Consider the following 17,470-nt stretch of genomic DNA (forward strand, 5'->3'; position numbering starts at 1 on the left):
AGAAAAAAATCAGTTCAATGGTCGGCTCACTTTGCTCGCTGGGAGCTTGTTCACAGGGTAGCATTATGCAATATTTAACATGGTATAGTACTTATCACATTGTCATAGCTAATAGTGGTAGCTAATAGTGGTAGCTAATAGTGGTAGCTAATAGTGGTAGCTAATAATATAGAAAACTAACAGAGGGAAACTTCAAAGGCCAAAACAGAAATGCCGCAAAACGTCCATGAAAATGCACAATTTCTGTTGAGGGAAGATTTCTGTTGGGTGGGGTTCTCAGGAACATCTCACAACATACTATGCTCTGCACATGGTCAAGGTCAGAAAAGGGAACAAAACCACAACAAATTGCCCTGTTCAGGTCACGACATTTTCCCTCTATAATAATTATGACTAAACAATACAGTTGTAATATTGACCAGGTCCTGACATGCATTTATGTTATCAGAAAACTTTATGATCACGAGTTTTAGTTGATTAAATAAATCAAATTGTTGTTGTGTTGAGGGGAGGGGGTGGGTGGAGGGGAGAGGGGAGGGAGGCAAGAAAATGCCTGCTTGGTGGAAAACTAACACCCACACCAAATCTGGCCTGACTGTTTCTCTGTTTTTCTTAAAAGACAAACAAATCAAACTAATGAAATGTGGTACAAACACTCTGTCTGTCAAAACAATTATTTACCGAAACTTTGTTTCAAATCAACAATCCTACAGAGCGTATCACTATGATGTCTATCGATCTATTTAACCCTTTCTGTGACACACAAGCCAGTTTTAATCTCTTGTTTTCCTGCACATCTCAAATCTATGGAGTAATTATTAGTGAAGATATTTCTTCATAAGATGATCGCTTTTGTAAATAGGTTAATAAAACATGTTAGCTTGAGAAAAACTCATGATCACCGGTGAGAATAACTGATTAACATAATTTAACTAGCTAAGACTTGAACACCCTGGGAGCATCCCTGGTAGGGAATTTAAACAATAGAACAGCGTTAATTAACAAACAACATACTGAACAGTACCACGTAAAAGTCGCATTGAACTGTCTTCCAGTTAAGGCTGTGGCAAATACTGAATGAAAATTAAAAAGTGCTTCACATAACAATTTGAGCAAATAACTGTATCCTCTTTGTCTGATTTCACAACTAGTTACTAGGACTTTAATGGGAACATCAAAACAGAAGAACTCATGAACCTCAAGTCTTCAAGCTCATCTAATATACTCTTGGCAGCAGCACTGAGCTGAGCTCTGCTTTCTTGTGAAGAGAGTGGTATGGTGACTCCACCATGCTGCCACACCTTCTTGGTGTCTGATGTCTTCTGTGGCTTAGGACTGTCTGACTTCTGAGGCTCCAGTGACGACGAGAAAATATTCAGGCCCAATAAGTCTTCTTCATACAAACCTCTGGACTCTGAAAATAAATGCAAGAAGAGAAAAAAAAGTAAAGAGTGTTCTATAAATTCATATGGGATATCTTAATAGTTAATAACTGCAGAGAGTTTTTAATTAAGTCTGTGTATGAATATCACTGTACTAGAGAAATAATGTTGCAAATTTTAATCAAGAATATTATTAGAGAAATAATGTTGTATGAATACTATAAGAGAAATAACATATCAAGCACAAGGGTGGTGCATTGCTGAGGATGCTTGCTTCCCACCATTATAGCCTGGGATATTCCTTGACCCGGTGTTGTAAGTGAGTTTAACCTTTCATTGGGTCTCATCTATGCTTCAAAGGTTTTTCTCTGGGTTCTCCACTTTTACTCCTCTATTAAAACCAACACTCCCAATTCTTATGCATTCCTGGCACAGGAAAACTTTGTTACAAGTCCACAAGATCTTTTCCATGTTTTGTAGAGGAACAATAACACATGTGGGCATTTTGCTCATTGCAAATATTGGCACATATATTGTATGTTAAACCACTGAAAAAGGTGTATTCATTTAACATTTCTTGTAGTTTTTTTAGACAGTATCAAATTTCAAACACTGGGATTCAGGGAAGAGCGTTGAAAGTACAGCATGTTGTGAAGAATTTTTGACAAAATGCAAGGAGTTTAGAAAATGTGACAAATCACTGTTTCAAGTTTTTAATACAAATATCTTCCCAATTAAGACAAACTAAGGACAATATAGACTGAGATTAAAAGATCATGTAAATTCATGTAGATTCCAAAAATTATTTTATTAAAATTCAATCAGGACATATACCATACCTGGCTTTCCTTCTGAAGGTTGAGTTGTGCTTGGTGCAAAGAAATCCAGATCAAGAGAAGAAGATTCTGATGTTGTGTCCGACACATTATCCTTGATATCTATCAAAACAATCGCAATATAACAACATCAAAGCTACTGCTGCAGCATTAGTAGATATCTACAAAGGCACCTTTCTTGAACTTTCACTTTAGATCCAGTTTTAGACCCTATTGTGGACAATACATTGTTTAACTGAATTATACCAATTTGGTTTGCTTTCCCACATGCGTAATCTTCAGTTATTAACTCAGTACTAACATGTATGAACATCCCCTAAACATGACTGATAGATGCAAAATATCTGATGACTCCCAACATAACATTACATCACAATTACCATACCCATCAAAATCTCTTGCAACCTTTCATAATTCTATAATCTAAGTTTTAACAATGTTTTGCTTGAAACTTGATCCTTGGAAGAATTTACTTCAAATTCTACCAAATACAACCTAAAGAGTGCTAAAAAATTGTTCAAGTTCTTGAGTACCAAAGTGAATTAAACAAACCAGTACTGTTGTTATGAACTCTCTGCTCTGCACATAATTTATCTTCACCAGTACTGTCAAAAGCCCTTCCCCTGTTCATTGGTTACTTTTCAAATCTGATAGAACTTCTAAATTGGTTTGAATCCATGGACATGTTAGCTCACCTGATTTTGATGTAGTTGGTTTCTGGCCATTACCCAGCACAAACTGAAAATAAAATTGACACTAAGATCTTGGCAAAGCCTTAAGACGTAGTTAAACAAACAGGTACTCTTGACTGTGGATATCTCCACCCCTCATTTTTGTCACTATTTTCCACAAATTTGTATACAGCCAAAAACTATCCTTTGTTGAAAAAACATACAGTCTTTGAATAACGACACTTTTTCACTTTTCATTTTCTTATTTTTTTTCAGATAAAAAGTATCACACCTTCTCTTAATACTGAGATTGTTGTTTAATCAGCTCTAGCTGTTGAAAATCATAAATTCCTTAGAAAAATATTTGTTTTGTACCATGCACAATTTAAGTGTTAGTAACTCTTTCTAATTCTCTGGTTAAAACAAAAGAACTAGAATCCAAAAGAACAACAATAACCTTGAACAAGTCAGATTCCAGTACACAATGAACAAATTAAAAACTCAAGCATCACAAACAAAATTTTCATTTGACATGTCCTGTATAAACTTACACTGAGATCAGGAAGACCAATTTCAGGATGCGTTGGATGAGCTGACTGATGCGATGACATCTTGTCCTGTGTGTTACTTTGGGCTGGTAGATGAGATCCTTTAACAGGCTCCAAGAAACCCTTCATCCCAGAAATCGTGGACAACAGATAAAAAAAGCAGAACAATTTTTTTTTATCATGTACATTGAAATCTTTTGTCAATTGCACTTTTGACTACAAAATACAGAAAATTGGTCTGCAGAATGCACGGAAAATACGTAAATCTACACAGATGTAGTGGAGCAATCAGAAGTAGGAGTCCTTACCAAACCAGAAGGAGAATGTGGTAATTTACTGTATGGTTCAGGCATCAACATTGATCCAGGCTGCAAATTAAACATCATACAAATAAGCACTGAGTTTCTCAATCAGATTTGAAACTAACTTTATAAGTTAGGGTCTTCAGTAAGGTTCTTTAATTAAGAAACAGACTGACTGAGCTGTTGTTTGAGCCAGAATAAAGTGGCTGTAATAATGAGGTAACTGTACGAATGGGGTGACTGTAAGGCACTGTAAATCAAATTCACTTCATTTTAAACTAGAGAGGGGTGTATATCTGTGAGGGGGGGGGGGGGGGCAGGGGTGTATAATCTGAAGTAATATCTTATTTATAACCAGTGGGCCTTATAAGCAGGAGGGCTTTTAAGCAGCAGTTTACAGTAATTTTGCTTGTTTCATTGTTACAAAGATGTCCTTACCAGCCCTCCTCCAAAAGGTGTAAACTGTGATGACACTATGGGCTTCAGTATGGCACCACCCTGTGGTTACAGACAAAAAATTACAATTACCTCAGTTCTCCTTTACAGACCATAACCCATTTCTTTTGATGTTAACTTTGAGAATACAGTGGTAAATCATGGAAAGGTAAGAGTAAATAAATATATTAATTGACCCTCATCCAGTGTATTTATTTTTAATTTGTATTTTTTTTTCAGCTTAGAAGAAAAAAAAAATGGCTTATTGAAAGTGATTTGGTTTCAACATTGCCCACTTGTGTGTCTCCTCATTCCTTAAGAGTCCTCAACATCTACATTGAATTTCTAGTTTATTTTACATTCAAAATGTTTTCTAATTTGAACATTCTTGTTGTGCTTTGTGAAACGCTCACCTGAAGTGGAGGTGGTCTGTCTGGTCGTATTGTCAATGACAAAAGCTTTTTGTGCTTGCTAAAGGAATTTGACCAGTGGAAGAGTATTCTGCCTTCATTATCAGAACGTTCAAGTTGCTGCCATAATCCCAAGTTACTAAAAAGTGATGACAAGATTAGTACTATGATGGTAGAGGACAGTATGTCTGCATGGCCTGAGCAACTACTAACAAATGTATAGTATTGAACATCATAACATGGCTATCTCTGTTAGCAGGCAAGATGAACCAAACACTGTGCTGTGATTGGCTACCTGAGTGGGCAAGATGGCGCTATCTTGCTCACTTGGGGCAAATAATTATAAATCCTTTATTAATCAAACTTGTTCAGTCAAGATAGCTTGATATTGGCCTCAGTCTTATTTTGCCAGCTTATGGACCTCAACATCTTGATCCATACACATGCAAAAAAAGAGCACTTGGCCATTATACAGTCATAAAATTCAGCTTATGTTTGGTCAGCAACCCATACATATATACAACAACCATTATAAGGAAGAAATCAATAACAGGTTGACACCTGACCGGTACTGACTGTTGTTAAAGTAGCCTCTGAAACCTACCTTTTCAAACTTTGTTCAACTTGAGAAGACAAAACATCACAGTGACAGTGTGAAATATGTCTCTGTTCTGATATGAAGCATGGGGAGAAAGTATCTTCTACTTGCTTGATAATGACATTGCTGCCAGGAACAAAACATGAGGTTGATGTTCCTCTTTGTTTTGAGTCTTTATTCCTCCTGGGGGACGATTCTGAACGAGAGGTAGGAAATGTTGCAAAACTACCTTCTTTTCCATCTCCACTGCTAAAATTGCCAAAATCATCACTGGATTCTCTGGAATTATTGATGTCCTTCGAGACAGAATTCAATGCACCAAACTCGTCACTTTGTAAGTTTTTCTTTTTTTGACTATTTGGCAGGGAGTCAGAAGTTCTAAAATCCCCAAATTTACTATCATCTTTCAATTCTGATGCATGGAAATCTTTTACATTTGAGCTTCTTTCTTCCCTTTTTTGTAAATCTTTCACTCTCAATTCAAAACTACCAAAATCTCCAAACTCATTATCACTTTTATTCTTGTCTGACGAATCTTTAGCTTGTGCATCAAAGGCACCAAAATCTGCAAACCTGTCACTATTAGAATCACCACTCTGGTCATCTTTGGTATTTGACTCAAAACTACCAAAGTCATCAGAATTGTTTTCATCTTTCTTGGAATTTGACTCAAAACTGCCAAAATCACCGAAGTCATTATCCATGTCACTATCTTTTTGAGAATCTTTCGTACTTGAATCAAATGCACCAAAGTTACCAAAATCATCATTGTCTTGATGTCCTTTAGGTAATGATTTTTCTCCAGTGTTGGATGTGCCAAAATCCCCAAAGCTATCATCATCATTGTTCTGAGAATCTCTTGTCCTTGAATTAAATGTACCAAAGTCACCAAAATCATCATTGTCTTGATCTTCGCTTGGTAACGTTTTTTCTCCAGAACTAGAAGTGCCAAAATCCCCAAACCCATCATCATCCTCATTATTGGAATCTTTTGTCACTGAATTAAATGCACCAAAGTCACCAAAATCGCTAGTGCTTTCATCTTCACCAGGTATAGTTTTTCCTTTGGTATTAGAAATGTCAAAATCCTCAGAGTCACCTTTTCCATCATTGACTTTCTGGGAATCTTTTATTTCTGACTTAAATGTACCGAGGTCACCAAAATCACCACTGTTTTGAGTTTCAGGAGGGAAAGTGCTTTCTGCATTACTAGAACTACCAAACTCTCCAAAGTCGTCATCATCATCACCATCATCACCATTCTGAGCAGACAGACATCCTGGTCTAGAATCAACTGCAATGAAGTCAGTTTTACTTTCATAATTTTGATCATGTCCTTCACCAAATGAACCAAAATCTCCAAATTCACCATCATCACCTTTGTTCTCCACAGAAGCAACTTGCACGTGTGAGGAATCTTCCTTTCCATCACCTGTTGGCACAGAAATCACTGGTGAATGAGGCATTTGTTTGTTGCACAACTCATCCTCTTCGTCCTCATCATCATTATCAATGGACGGTTGTTTTACCATTGGTCCAGTAAAGTCAGCAAATTCTCTAAAACCATCATCATTTAATTCCTTGTCTTCTGGTGATGTCTTAGTATTTTCTAAGCTTTCTTTTCCTTTGTTACTGGATGAAATCTCACCCTCCACATTGTTTTTTATTTTGTCATCTTCTCTTTCTGGTTCAGTCAAAACACTATCACCAGGGTGGTATTCCTCATGCTGGACAGCCACAAATGTCTTGTCCAATGACCTTGATTCTTCATCTTTGGTCACAGCATTTGGAACATTTTCCACATTGTTGGTGTCCTTTTTTGTTCCAAGTTCATTGTCTTGACCCTTATCAACATTAGAGAAACCCTCTGATGTATGGTTTACTGTTGATTCTTCACAATGGCTGACTAATTCTTTATCAGCTGTATCACCATTACACTGTACAGTCTTTGTTTCACTTTTGACATCCACTCTGTCAGACTTTATATCGCTTTCAGAACAAGTTCTTCCCATAGACGCACATTCTCTTTCAAGATCTGGCTGAATTTCTACAGTTTTGCTTTCACTATCCGTGGAGACCTCTTCAGGTCTTCCAGTGCTCTTCTCCACACTTGCAAAATCACCAAAATCATCATCAGAATCTATGTCGTAACTGCCATTAATTGAATTATTTCCATTTTCACTATTGTTATAATTTTTTTTGCTATCACTTGTATTTGAATTTCCCTGCTCACAGCTCCCATTGGTAATATTTTCTTGATTCAGACTTCCCTCATTCTCCGGAAATGCTGCAAAATCGGCGACTTCATTATCACGTCCTTGGTTGCTAGTTGCTGTGTTCACAGCTGGTGGTGAATTCACGTTATTTTCATCACCTGAGAACCAGTCTCGCGACTCTCCGCTGTTCTCTTGTCCAAATGCAGAGCCGAAGTCCGCAAAACCTGCAAAGTCACCAAAATCGGAATCTTCTTCGACACTACCTTGACCCTCAGACGCTCGACTTCCATCATGTTTTGATCTATCACTGAATTTCTCGTCGCTCGAATGGATTTTCTTGCTGGGAGCAGCAGTAGTTTCTCCGTTGAATTTTTTTAACTTCTTTACTTCGTTTGGGAACACTATTTCATTTTCGTCTTCATCGTAAGTATCATCTAACGGAGGCGGTGCATCTGCGAGGACAGTGGAGAAATTCGATCCGTATAATTCTGAATCGTTAACTCCGTAATACCAAGCCATTAGTTCAACAGGAAGCAGCTAGCCTTTATGTCATCTTTCCTCTCCTCTTTACTCACTTCTCTAAATACTGGAAGTGGTTTCGAGGTAAGTCTCGCAAATGTCACCAGTTGATCCACAATATTGCGGACCAGTTCAACCAAAGGGCCAACTCACGAAAGGAAGTCGCCTCAGCTCAGAGAGGCCGAACTCGGTAGAAATTGAAATACTATCAGCTCAGCTGTTATCTCTTTCCTTCTTGGTTGACGTTATTTGGTTAATGAACTTATCACCTAATTCTGTTTGCCACTAAACGGTACTACATAAGCGAAGAAACAAATTATTTTATCACTAAACATCGATCCACTACCGGGTGCTGATTAGGCGCCATTTTGTTCTCCCAGAATGCCTCACGGAATATAATCTCAAATTCTTGTATGGAGTGGTGGGTGGGGAACGAGGTTAACTGTGGGGTGGCGTGGAAGGAGAAGGTGAAACTGCATGAGTAAAGCCAAAGATGTAAAAAAGCTAATTTAGTACAATTCAAATTTAACAGACGATAACGGTTGTTTCTGTCAGAGCATGTCTTGTAAACTTAAGTTTCATTCTTTTTCAATTTGCAAATCATCATATATTCTTATCTTTCAGGGGCCATTTTGACAGTCTTGCATTCTAAAATTAAAAAAGAAACAAGTCTACCTTCTCCAAACACTGAAATCCTTTATTACAACCGTTTTTTAAATTGTTTTCTGTCGTAGTTTTGACAACCAGAACTTGATTGAAGACTCGCTAAGAGCAGACCTGTAGTAACTGTACGAAAAGCTAGAACGCCTGTTAATTCGTAAAGCGGAGGGGCTCCAAGCGAACCCCCACCGGGGTCTAAAATCTATGGAGGGTATCAAATCCATTATCAAATCACAGTTTCCTCGTAATTTAAATCCGTAACCAAGCAGAGTTAAGTGATTCACTTTCACTGACCCAGAAAAGCATGTACAGGGAAAAAAATATCATGCATACAAAAGTATCTGAGAAAAAAATTTCCTACTAGTGCATGGGGTAACCTGAGGGTCAAAAAAAAAAAACATTTGTGTCTGCACCATCACCCACAACCCCCCTCAAAGGTCAAATGCTGTCAGTCTACCCTGAGAACCAGAATAAATTTTTTTCCAGAGGCGCCGAGTACAGAAGAAGAAAGTCGCCAGCATGGAGATCTTTTGGACCTTGGGAAAACAAATTCCTTTTACACCCAGCCGTGGCTGCCGTCGAATTGTTCCTTTTTTTTGTAACGTTTACTCGTATAAATTAAAATTGTTGGAAAGAAATTTAATTTGTGTGCCAGTTAACCCTTTGTTAGAGAATTTTGATATGTCTTCCCAATGCATAAACTGACTAGTTTTACTAGTTTTTCGGGAGATTTCTATCTATGCTCTTTTTGTTTTCGTTAAGTAGTATTTCCCTCAATTTTTTCTTTCCCCGTCTGCATTCGTTTACACATTTAACAGACAGATCTGAGTACTTTTCGAAATTTTTATTTAATACCTACATATACATTATCCTGTGGGTTGGACATCATCTTTGTGATACAATATTGTTCTTGAAACTGAGTTGCAATCATCTCAAGCTCTTTGACAGTTGTTGGTACCGTTACCGGCGTAACACTGAAAAGAACAGACTCTTTTCAAATTTGTTTTGTTTAAAGTTTCTGTCCAACTGTTTACAAGTGCAGAGTATAACTGAAAACCATAAATTACTAGTTGCAAATATATTTAATAATTTTATTGCATTGTTGTTTTCAAGCATTTCCAAAATCTAATCCTTCTCTTTTTGCATGCACTTAAAATCTACTGTTCGTTTCTCTACATAATTTTTTTGGCATAAAAAATTTTATTAACTCTGATGCAGAACTACTTCACTTACGACATCAGGATTATGCTCTCAACTATGCACACGTGCTAGTCTGTAAATTAAAGTAAAAATAGAGACATGCTTTGCATCCTGGGGTGAGATCCTTAAACAGCTTCCTCACCTCAGAGGAAGAAGTGCCCCTCTGGAATTCCTAAAGAGTTAAAAGGAAAAAAACATCATCTCTTGGAAAAATGTGTAACTGTGAAGAACAGCTCCCCAAAAAACCTGTCGGCCATCTGTTGGTCGTCTCTTCTGCAGCTAGCTTTCTGTTTAAGAAAACTTATGGTAACCTGTCAGAAGCCTCTCAGTAACCTGTTGGTAACCTGTCAGTACTCTCTTGGCCGACAGTTGACCGATAGTCAGTTTGGGGAGCTCATCTTCACAAAAACTGCAAAATGTGCACTATTTAGATGCATTTACATGTGAATTAACTGAAATAACATTGTAATGGGGAAAAAACATGCTGCAACACTGCAGCTTTAAAGTGTTTCTGCATTACTATGGTGAGAGTAGCCTTCTACAGGGCATCATTTGGTGTTGTTAATGAAGTATTCCTTGCTCATATGACCCCATATACATGACAACTACAACAACAACTGACAGAAGAGTAGGGAACGTGACACAACTACATCTTTACACAAGGGATCTTAACAAAGTCAGCGTGCACATTGTGGTGAAAGGAGAAATACCACAAACTTACTGCTAGGTCAACCAAAAGCAGCTCCGATGACTCATAAGCTTCTGGCCCTCCCTTGTTATACAGCTGTTTGATTTCCTCACCACTTAAAGAGCACCTTGGTTAAACAAGATATAAAGGATTATCATATTATCAGCATGACTTTTCAACGTTGATGTCTAAATATCAATAATGGATTAGTTTTGTTAAAAATTACTAATATACAGTATGTACACTGAAGTTAATAAAACGTGACATTAAACAGGTCATGCATGCACACAGTTGGGATGCCAAATTGCTGTGATAGTATTCCTTTAACACTTACAGTTTTTGTTACAGTTTTGAGTCAACACAAACCTGATTCTGAAACATGCCCCTGGTCTCTGCCCAGTTGTGTGATTCTGTTGTATTCCAATTAACAATGGCCAGTTGAGGTATTCTTCTGGAATATTTACCTAACATATGAAATGTAAATTCCAATTAAAAATCCTGGCCAAGGTGTGCAGTGTTGTGGGAAAGATATTGCAGCATTTCTAAAGAGACTTTAATTCAGCTTGAAGAGAAGGAAAAATTAACCACCATAGCAAGGTCTATAGATTTTCCTGTAAAGACCGAACAATCAAGGTTAATAAGTTGTTAATCATACAGCTTTCTGCCTTGCTTTTGCAGGCCTACAATTGGCGTGTGGAGCAATCCTGTTTTAAATTTGATTGGCTGCATGGAACTTGTTCTCATGCCTGCATTTTGTTACAAGTTCAGATCTTTTACTTAGAAGCATAGATTTGTCCGTGGATAGAATGCAGAGTTTTTCTGTTAGACACAGGTTTTTTCCAGTCATCAATAATCTTTGATCCTGATGTACAATACTGTCCAACACACTTTAAAAGAAGGTAGCAGAATTTGATGCTAACTTTAAATTGGGACAAAAGGACTTGGATTAAAGATTACCTTATATCAAACCCACCTCATCTCTAACTTCTCTCACAATAGAATGAAACAACTCATATGTTACTGCTTTTTCATCCATTTCTTCTAGATCAACCAGTTTTTTACCATTAAGCTGCTCACTTGTCCGTTTCACTTCCTGAAAATAAAGAAGTGATCCAAGAGCAATTTAAATACACATTGTTATTAAAATTAGCAGATATTGTACTCTTGGTAATCTAAGTTTATAATGTTCCTTGCAAAAACTGCTGAGTAAAAGTGTAGCCTGTGTAAGCAAGGCATCATGTGCTGTGACATGAGCAGTCATGGCAAAGCCAGTGACTGAAGCAAGGCGGTGAAAATGAGAGACTTTCATTTCTCGTGCCTGGCTCCTCACCTCCTTGTTTCAATCGCAGACTCATCTCTAGTGGCTTCACCAGGGCTCATGCTTCAGCGCATACCTTAATCAAAGAAAAATTTGGGCGCTCCGACCATATAGAGAGGTCTGGATCTGGAACTGAACTGTTGCAATAGGTCCTTTGCAGCTAAGCCATCATGCGACCTATTTTTCATAAAATTATGGGCTATAACTTAACCAATGCCAGAAATGGAAAAAGCACGTCGAAAATATCAAAATGGCCAAGGTTGAGGTCCCCATCATTAAAGAAGGAGATTTTATGATGGTCTGAATTTTTAAAAGAATAAGAAGATTTGTATGGAAAAAGTTGCTGGAGAGCAAGACCTTGCTCTCCTGCAACATTTTACATACAAATCCTCTAAATTTTCCAAAACTTCAAACTGTCGTATAAACTTACTCTTTAATTCCAGGAGCCTCAAACTTGGCCATGTTGATATTTTCAATGTGCTCTTTCCATTTCTGGCATTCTTTAAGTTATAGCCCATAATATAAAAATTTTCTAGGAAAAATTTGGTCATGTGACCCCAGCTGCAAAGGGCCTATTAGTATGATGTACTACTCAGCTAAAGGATCAGTTTCAAGACTATGATAACACTTGCCAGAAATGCAGAAGGCTAGTTTTTTCCTGTTTTGATAATTTTATTGTTTTGATAGTATTAGACCTAGACAACCACTTGTGTAATGTGATACCATATTTTAACACCTTGTATTATTCTTGGGATCAAGAACTTACACTTGGTTCTGCATGTCCTCCTGGAGTATCCACACGACCTGGATCTTCATAAACTTGATGGCTTCTTCTGATAAAAACCAATTTGTTGTCACTTGTTTCAACAACAGAGCCAACACCCAAGGCATCAGAAAAACACGCGTGTTCATTAGCGTATTCACCCTTGCCATAGTCACGTAAAAATCGCCAATGATCATTGTTCATATTTGTGCAAACATAATCTTTATAACAAGTTTGACCTAAAAACAAAGTGACTGGCTTCCCTTCTTCTTGACCGACGCTATGAAGACGAAACTTGGTTCCATTGAAAAGGAATGGATTTTTTTCTTTACGAAGAGTCCAGGTCCTTTCAATGTCAGCTTCAAACTGATCGTTAGCTGCCTTCCTGTCGTAGTTGTGTGACAGTAAAATAGCCACGTTTGTGTCTTTTGCTCCACCGCAAGAGCGAAGGCTCTCACCATTTCCGCTGTTAAAGATCTCCGTGAAGTGTCCTTCGTCCCTACATTTTTCCACAAATGCTTTTAACTCCATTTTCTAAGTGCTAGTTTACATCTCTGCACTGTGTCCTGTAAACATTGTGCTCAAATAAACTTTACAATTGAGCTCAATTCAATTTTTATTTCCCAAACCACGCCGCCATTTTGAATTTGTCAAAATTGAGATATAAAATAAGTTGTGACTGGTCAGCTATGATAATATTAACCAATCAAATCTGTTGTTATAATTCATGAAGTTATTCGTTCTTTGAACCCAGCGGCTACACACCCAAAACTACCATGACAACGAAAGCGCGGATAACAAATCACCACAGATTCACAGCAGAATAGTGAAGGTTTTTCAGCAGCAAACATGGATGTAGAAGGTCTTCATATGTCAATTGACTACGTAGGAAGCAGTGGTGTTATTCTGAGTACAGAACAGAAGGCAGCTCTGCAGTCCTCGCTCGTCATTTTGAAGAGTAATTACAAGTTTGATAGAGTGAAATTTTGGGGCAAGATTTATGGAGTGAAGAGCGACTACTTTATTGTGCAAGGAGTTGGCAAAGATGAACTGAAGGATAGGAAAACTCTCTACAGGTATTAAACTAATAGACCTATTTCAGTAAAACACTTTTCTTGCTTGTAGCGGGTACAAAATGATTTTATGCGTCTTCAAAACTGATTGAACAGCTAGCAGACTGCTTCCCTGATAGTTGGTCCTTTGCAAATGCCAACAGCACTTTTTGGTCTGCGGTGTTGGAGGCATCAGATGGCTTGCGCGACCCTAACACTCCAAATCATGATAGCGCATGCGAAATTGTAATAGACATGGGGTTGGATAAAAGAAATCAGTAAAAGATTTGACATTTTTCTTTAAGTTTAAAACTTTATATTTTGGATTTGAAAAGGAGCCCATCATATACGGTCATGTAGTCTGCTTATGTTATGTAATTGTTTGTTCCTTTATGAGGAGAAGGCCATCTCAGTTATTCAAAGATGGATTGAAACATATCATACATGTATATTGAAACATTATCACGGAATCAACTCAAAAAATCAGTTCAAATGTGTTCTAAATGTCAGTCAGAATAAAGTTGCACTGATTTTATCTTATGTTGTTTTGCAGTCAAGACTGTGTGCACTGGGGCTTACTGCCAGTAGTGACAGAAAGCATGAGACACAATTGCTCATTTGTGAAGGGACGTTTCACTGGGGACCCTTCATATGAATATGAACACACCGAGACAAAGAAAGTTGAAAATCAAGATGGTGACAAGGTGGATGGAGCTGAAGAGGAAAACATTGTATGTAAAGTTTTAAGCTTTGGGTGCAATGATTTAAAAACCCTGCCGGATTTATTCATTCAAATAGAGACATAACACCAGAGTTGTCAAGTGATCAATGCTAAACATTCTGCAACATTTACATGTTAAGAAATATGGCATTAGAGAGCTTTTCAGTTGAGTGTCGTAAAACCAAAACCAAACCAGTTACTTAGCTACTAGACTAATCAGCCAATCCCAAACCATCCTTCAGTTCCCTGCCCCCAGATGGGCGATTACTAACTTAATCCTCTTCGTGTTTCGAAACACGTAAAGCCTTGGCCAAAGTGCACCATTGGCTTCTGTCGGGTGCTCGTCGTTCCAGGTGACCCCATATCCAGCTGCTCTCCTTCATCTCTTTCTCCACTGTCCTCCTCCATGTTTCTTTCGGTCTGCCTCAATTTCTACAGCTATCAGGGGTCCACCTGAGGGCAACTCGTGGTAGTGCTGCTGGTGGCATGCAGGTGGGGGATTGGCCCACAGAAAAGTTGCCTCCATCTATCCCTTTTATTGGCTACAGACGTACTTGCAGCTGCAGCCCACGATGTTAAACGCATCTCATTACACTCTCTTTCTACAGTTCATCTCCAAGTTTCTTTTGGTCATCCTCAGTTTCTTCTCCCACTGGGTGTCCAAGTCAGTGCCACAAGTGGGTTGTGGTTTGGTGTCATTCGCAGAACATGGCCTATCTCAAACCACAGTAAAACCAAAACCAAATCAAAGTAATTGCCTGATTGCTTTCAACAGTCAATTGAAAACTGTAAGCTATTAACTGCATAATCTATTGACATTCTAAAACCATTTCAAAATATCAAAGTTTAAAAATGTATAAAGCTGAGAAATGATTTAAGTTCAAACCAATACTAAAATTAATAGGGCCATTGAAAAGGAAAGGTACATCAACCTTTAATCTGTGATTAATTCTAGGTAGTATATAATTTAACCCAAGGATATTTCTGATTACGTTTCTGATAATGCAGATTATGATCAAAGAAGAGGATAGGCTGTCAACAACTATTGAAGCCATAGATTATGATGTCAGAATAGTCCCTAGGGGAGCGTACTGCCGCACAGCTCTTGGTACTGTGGGAGTTAACAGAAGTTTTGAAGGTAAGTGAATACAATTGACAGCGCCATCGTGCTATTAAGTAAGCAATAGTAGAACAAAGACGTTCTTTTAAGTTGTTTGAACTCGTTCTAAAAGTGTTCTTTTTAAAATGAGTGATCTCTTCTCCTAGGCTTATCAGTGGCAGATTCAGGCAAGCTTTCCAGCTACTTCCATTTCCGTGAGCCGTTTCTTCTAACTCAGAAGACTCTTCTTCAGAAGGTATAATTTTAACTCCATGACTTACAGCTGTTACAGAGAAGAATGGCAAAAAAAAAAACTGTTAGTCAAAAAGGCCATCTCTATCTTCACCTTGCAGTACAGGCATGACGCATCCCTTGGCATGGCACCATGTGTCCGAGGCCCTCATCCCCCATCCGGCCTGCGGGTCCTATCCCCTCCAAGCCTTTGCCAGTATATTTCTCTCCCAATTTCACCCACAAATGAGTTTCTGTCCAGTTGCCTTGCATGTCAGAACATTAACTCAGAAATACACATTTTACTTTATGTTGATGAGTGTCTCACTGTTATATGTACATGTATGTAAGTTAATTCTTTTCAAAATTGGACAGTTTCAGATCTTAATCCTAAAGTTTCAGTATAATGCAAGTTGAAAGACTAGAATCCAGCAGCAATTGTGTCACAAGTGCATTTTGATCATTGTAGTAATCCTGATTTATCTTTCAACAGGCTGAGCTGGATAAAGCTATAGACTTCCTTGATCCAATTGATACTGATGTGCCAAAAGGAGGTGAGGAAATTATGAACAGGACTGTGAAAACAAGGGCACGCTGAAATTATGAACAAGTAGAAACTATGCTGCTACAAACAGAAACATTTAGTGAAAATCAATAGAAATGGTTTTAAGCCTTAAGGCTTGGCACACATGCAAGTTATTGGAGCTTAGCCCATTTGTTTCTATTGCATGTAAAGAAATTGAGAGCCAGTTGATGAGTCTTGCAAGAAATTTTCTTCAAAAATTTTGCAACCAGTCACAAACACGCAGTGGTAGGGGAAAAAATATGTCACTCCACCTGCTAACAGTTATTTACAGTGTATTGACAGACATTTATTTTTATATGCACCTGCAGTGCCATGAACTAAAGAAACAGTGCTCAATATACTAAATGGCGTCATGATATGGATGCTGTATGACTTCCAGTTACATGCACAGTGAAGTGACATTGCTACCTGTGTTGTGGCCATTTACCACTGAATTAGAAATGTTCTCTCATAGCTCTGCAGCCAAAACAAAGCACTCTGGTGCAAAATCTAGCCAGCCACACAAGCTATGGATGGCTTAATGATCTACCTCCTGGCTTAGAAACATGTTTCATTACTTAGGAGTCTTACTTTCAAGACATCAATTGACAATGGTTAGCACTGTTGCCTTTTAAGAGTGTTAAAGGAGTATACTTCTTTTGTTCTTCTTTAGGCTCATGGAGTATCCAGTTTGAGCGTGGAAGTGGCTTGGTGACTCTTCGCAGCCTACATTGGCAGGGCTTTGCTTTTTATCATGTGCCTGGCACAAGGAAGTATGGCTCAGTATATGTTGGTCTTGGTGTCAAAAATCTGGACCTGCCTTTCATGTTGTGAGAGAACACTCTCTCTCACAATTTCCATGTAATATAGTGTATTTATGATATCCACAAATGAGGAAGAAACTTTTTCAGTTCTAACACGAATTGTATTCACCTTTATTGTATTCTTTTTAAACCAATAAAATAATAGTGTCATCCTTGAGGTGAACTTTGATTACCTTAACAACGAGCTAAATCTTGAGACGTCAGCTTTTCAAGTTCGCCACAGCAGTCAAAATTACTATTACTCTGCGAGCAATTGGTTTCTCCTACGCCTACTCTACCTACCCCCCCCCCTGGGGGTGCTTTCTTATTTAGCCTATATACCCGGGGGGGGGGGGGCACTGCCATATATGGGCTATATAGGTATGTGCCGCTGTGAAGGGTATGGTTTTCAAGCAGTTTACTCTTAGATAGGGTATATAAATCAGAGCGTTT

General features: G+C 38.1%; 3 protein-coding genes across 3 annotated transcripts; 1 reads left to right on the forward strand and 2 right to left on the reverse strand.

Annotated features, from left to right (window-relative positions):
- Window positions 1–143: 143 nt before the first annotated feature.
- Window positions 144–9,314, reverse strand: LOC145485836 (uncharacterized). Its single transcript, XM_081464481.1, has 8 exons — window positions 5,189–9,314; window positions 4,588–4,723; window positions 4,178–4,237; window positions 3,746–3,805; window positions 3,441–3,560; window positions 2,914–2,956; window positions 2,222–2,320; window positions 144–1,414 (listed from the first exon to the last, which is right to left on the reverse strand). The coding sequence occupies exons 1-8, from the start codon at window positions 7,915–7,917 to the stop codon at window positions 1,155–1,157; spliced, it is 3,507 nt and encodes a 1,168-aa protein (XP_081320607.1). The 5' UTR covers window positions 7,918–9,314; the 3' UTR covers window positions 144–1,154.
- A 92-nt stretch (window positions 9,315–9,406) lies between these two features.
- Window positions 9,407–13,287, reverse strand: LOC145485838 (uridine diphosphate glucose pyrophosphatase NUDT22-like). Its single transcript, XM_081464482.1, has 5 exons — window positions 12,550–13,287; window positions 11,439–11,558; window positions 10,832–10,929; window positions 10,499–10,592; window positions 9,407–9,949 (listed from the first exon to the last, which is right to left on the reverse strand). Exons 1-5 carry the CDS (start codon window positions 13,075–13,077, stop codon window positions 9,833–9,835), a joined length of 957 nt encoding a protein of 318 aa, XP_081320608.1. The 5' UTR covers window positions 13,078–13,287; the 3' UTR covers window positions 9,407–9,832.
- A 52-nt stretch (window positions 13,288–13,339) lies between these two features.
- On the forward strand, window positions 13,340–17,193 carry LOC145485839 (radial spoke head protein 9 homolog). Its single transcript, XM_081464483.1, has 6 exons — window positions 13,340–13,622; window positions 14,152–14,329; window positions 15,328–15,457; window positions 15,586–15,674; window positions 16,143–16,203; window positions 16,888–17,193. Exons 1-6 carry the CDS (start codon window positions 13,396–13,398, stop codon window positions 17,046–17,048), a joined length of 846 nt encoding a protein of 281 aa, XP_081320609.1. The 5' UTR covers window positions 13,340–13,395; the 3' UTR covers window positions 17,049–17,193.
- The last annotated feature ends 277 nt before the right edge of the window (window positions 17,194–17,470 follow it).

The sequence above is a fragment of the Orbicella franksi genome, chromosome 4 (genome assembly GCF_964199315.1).
Source record: "Orbicella franksi chromosome 4, jaOrbFran1.1, whole genome shotgun sequence".
In the NCBI taxonomy this organism is placed as follows: Eukaryota; Metazoa; Cnidaria; class Anthozoa; order Scleractinia; family Merulinidae; genus Orbicella; species Orbicella franksi.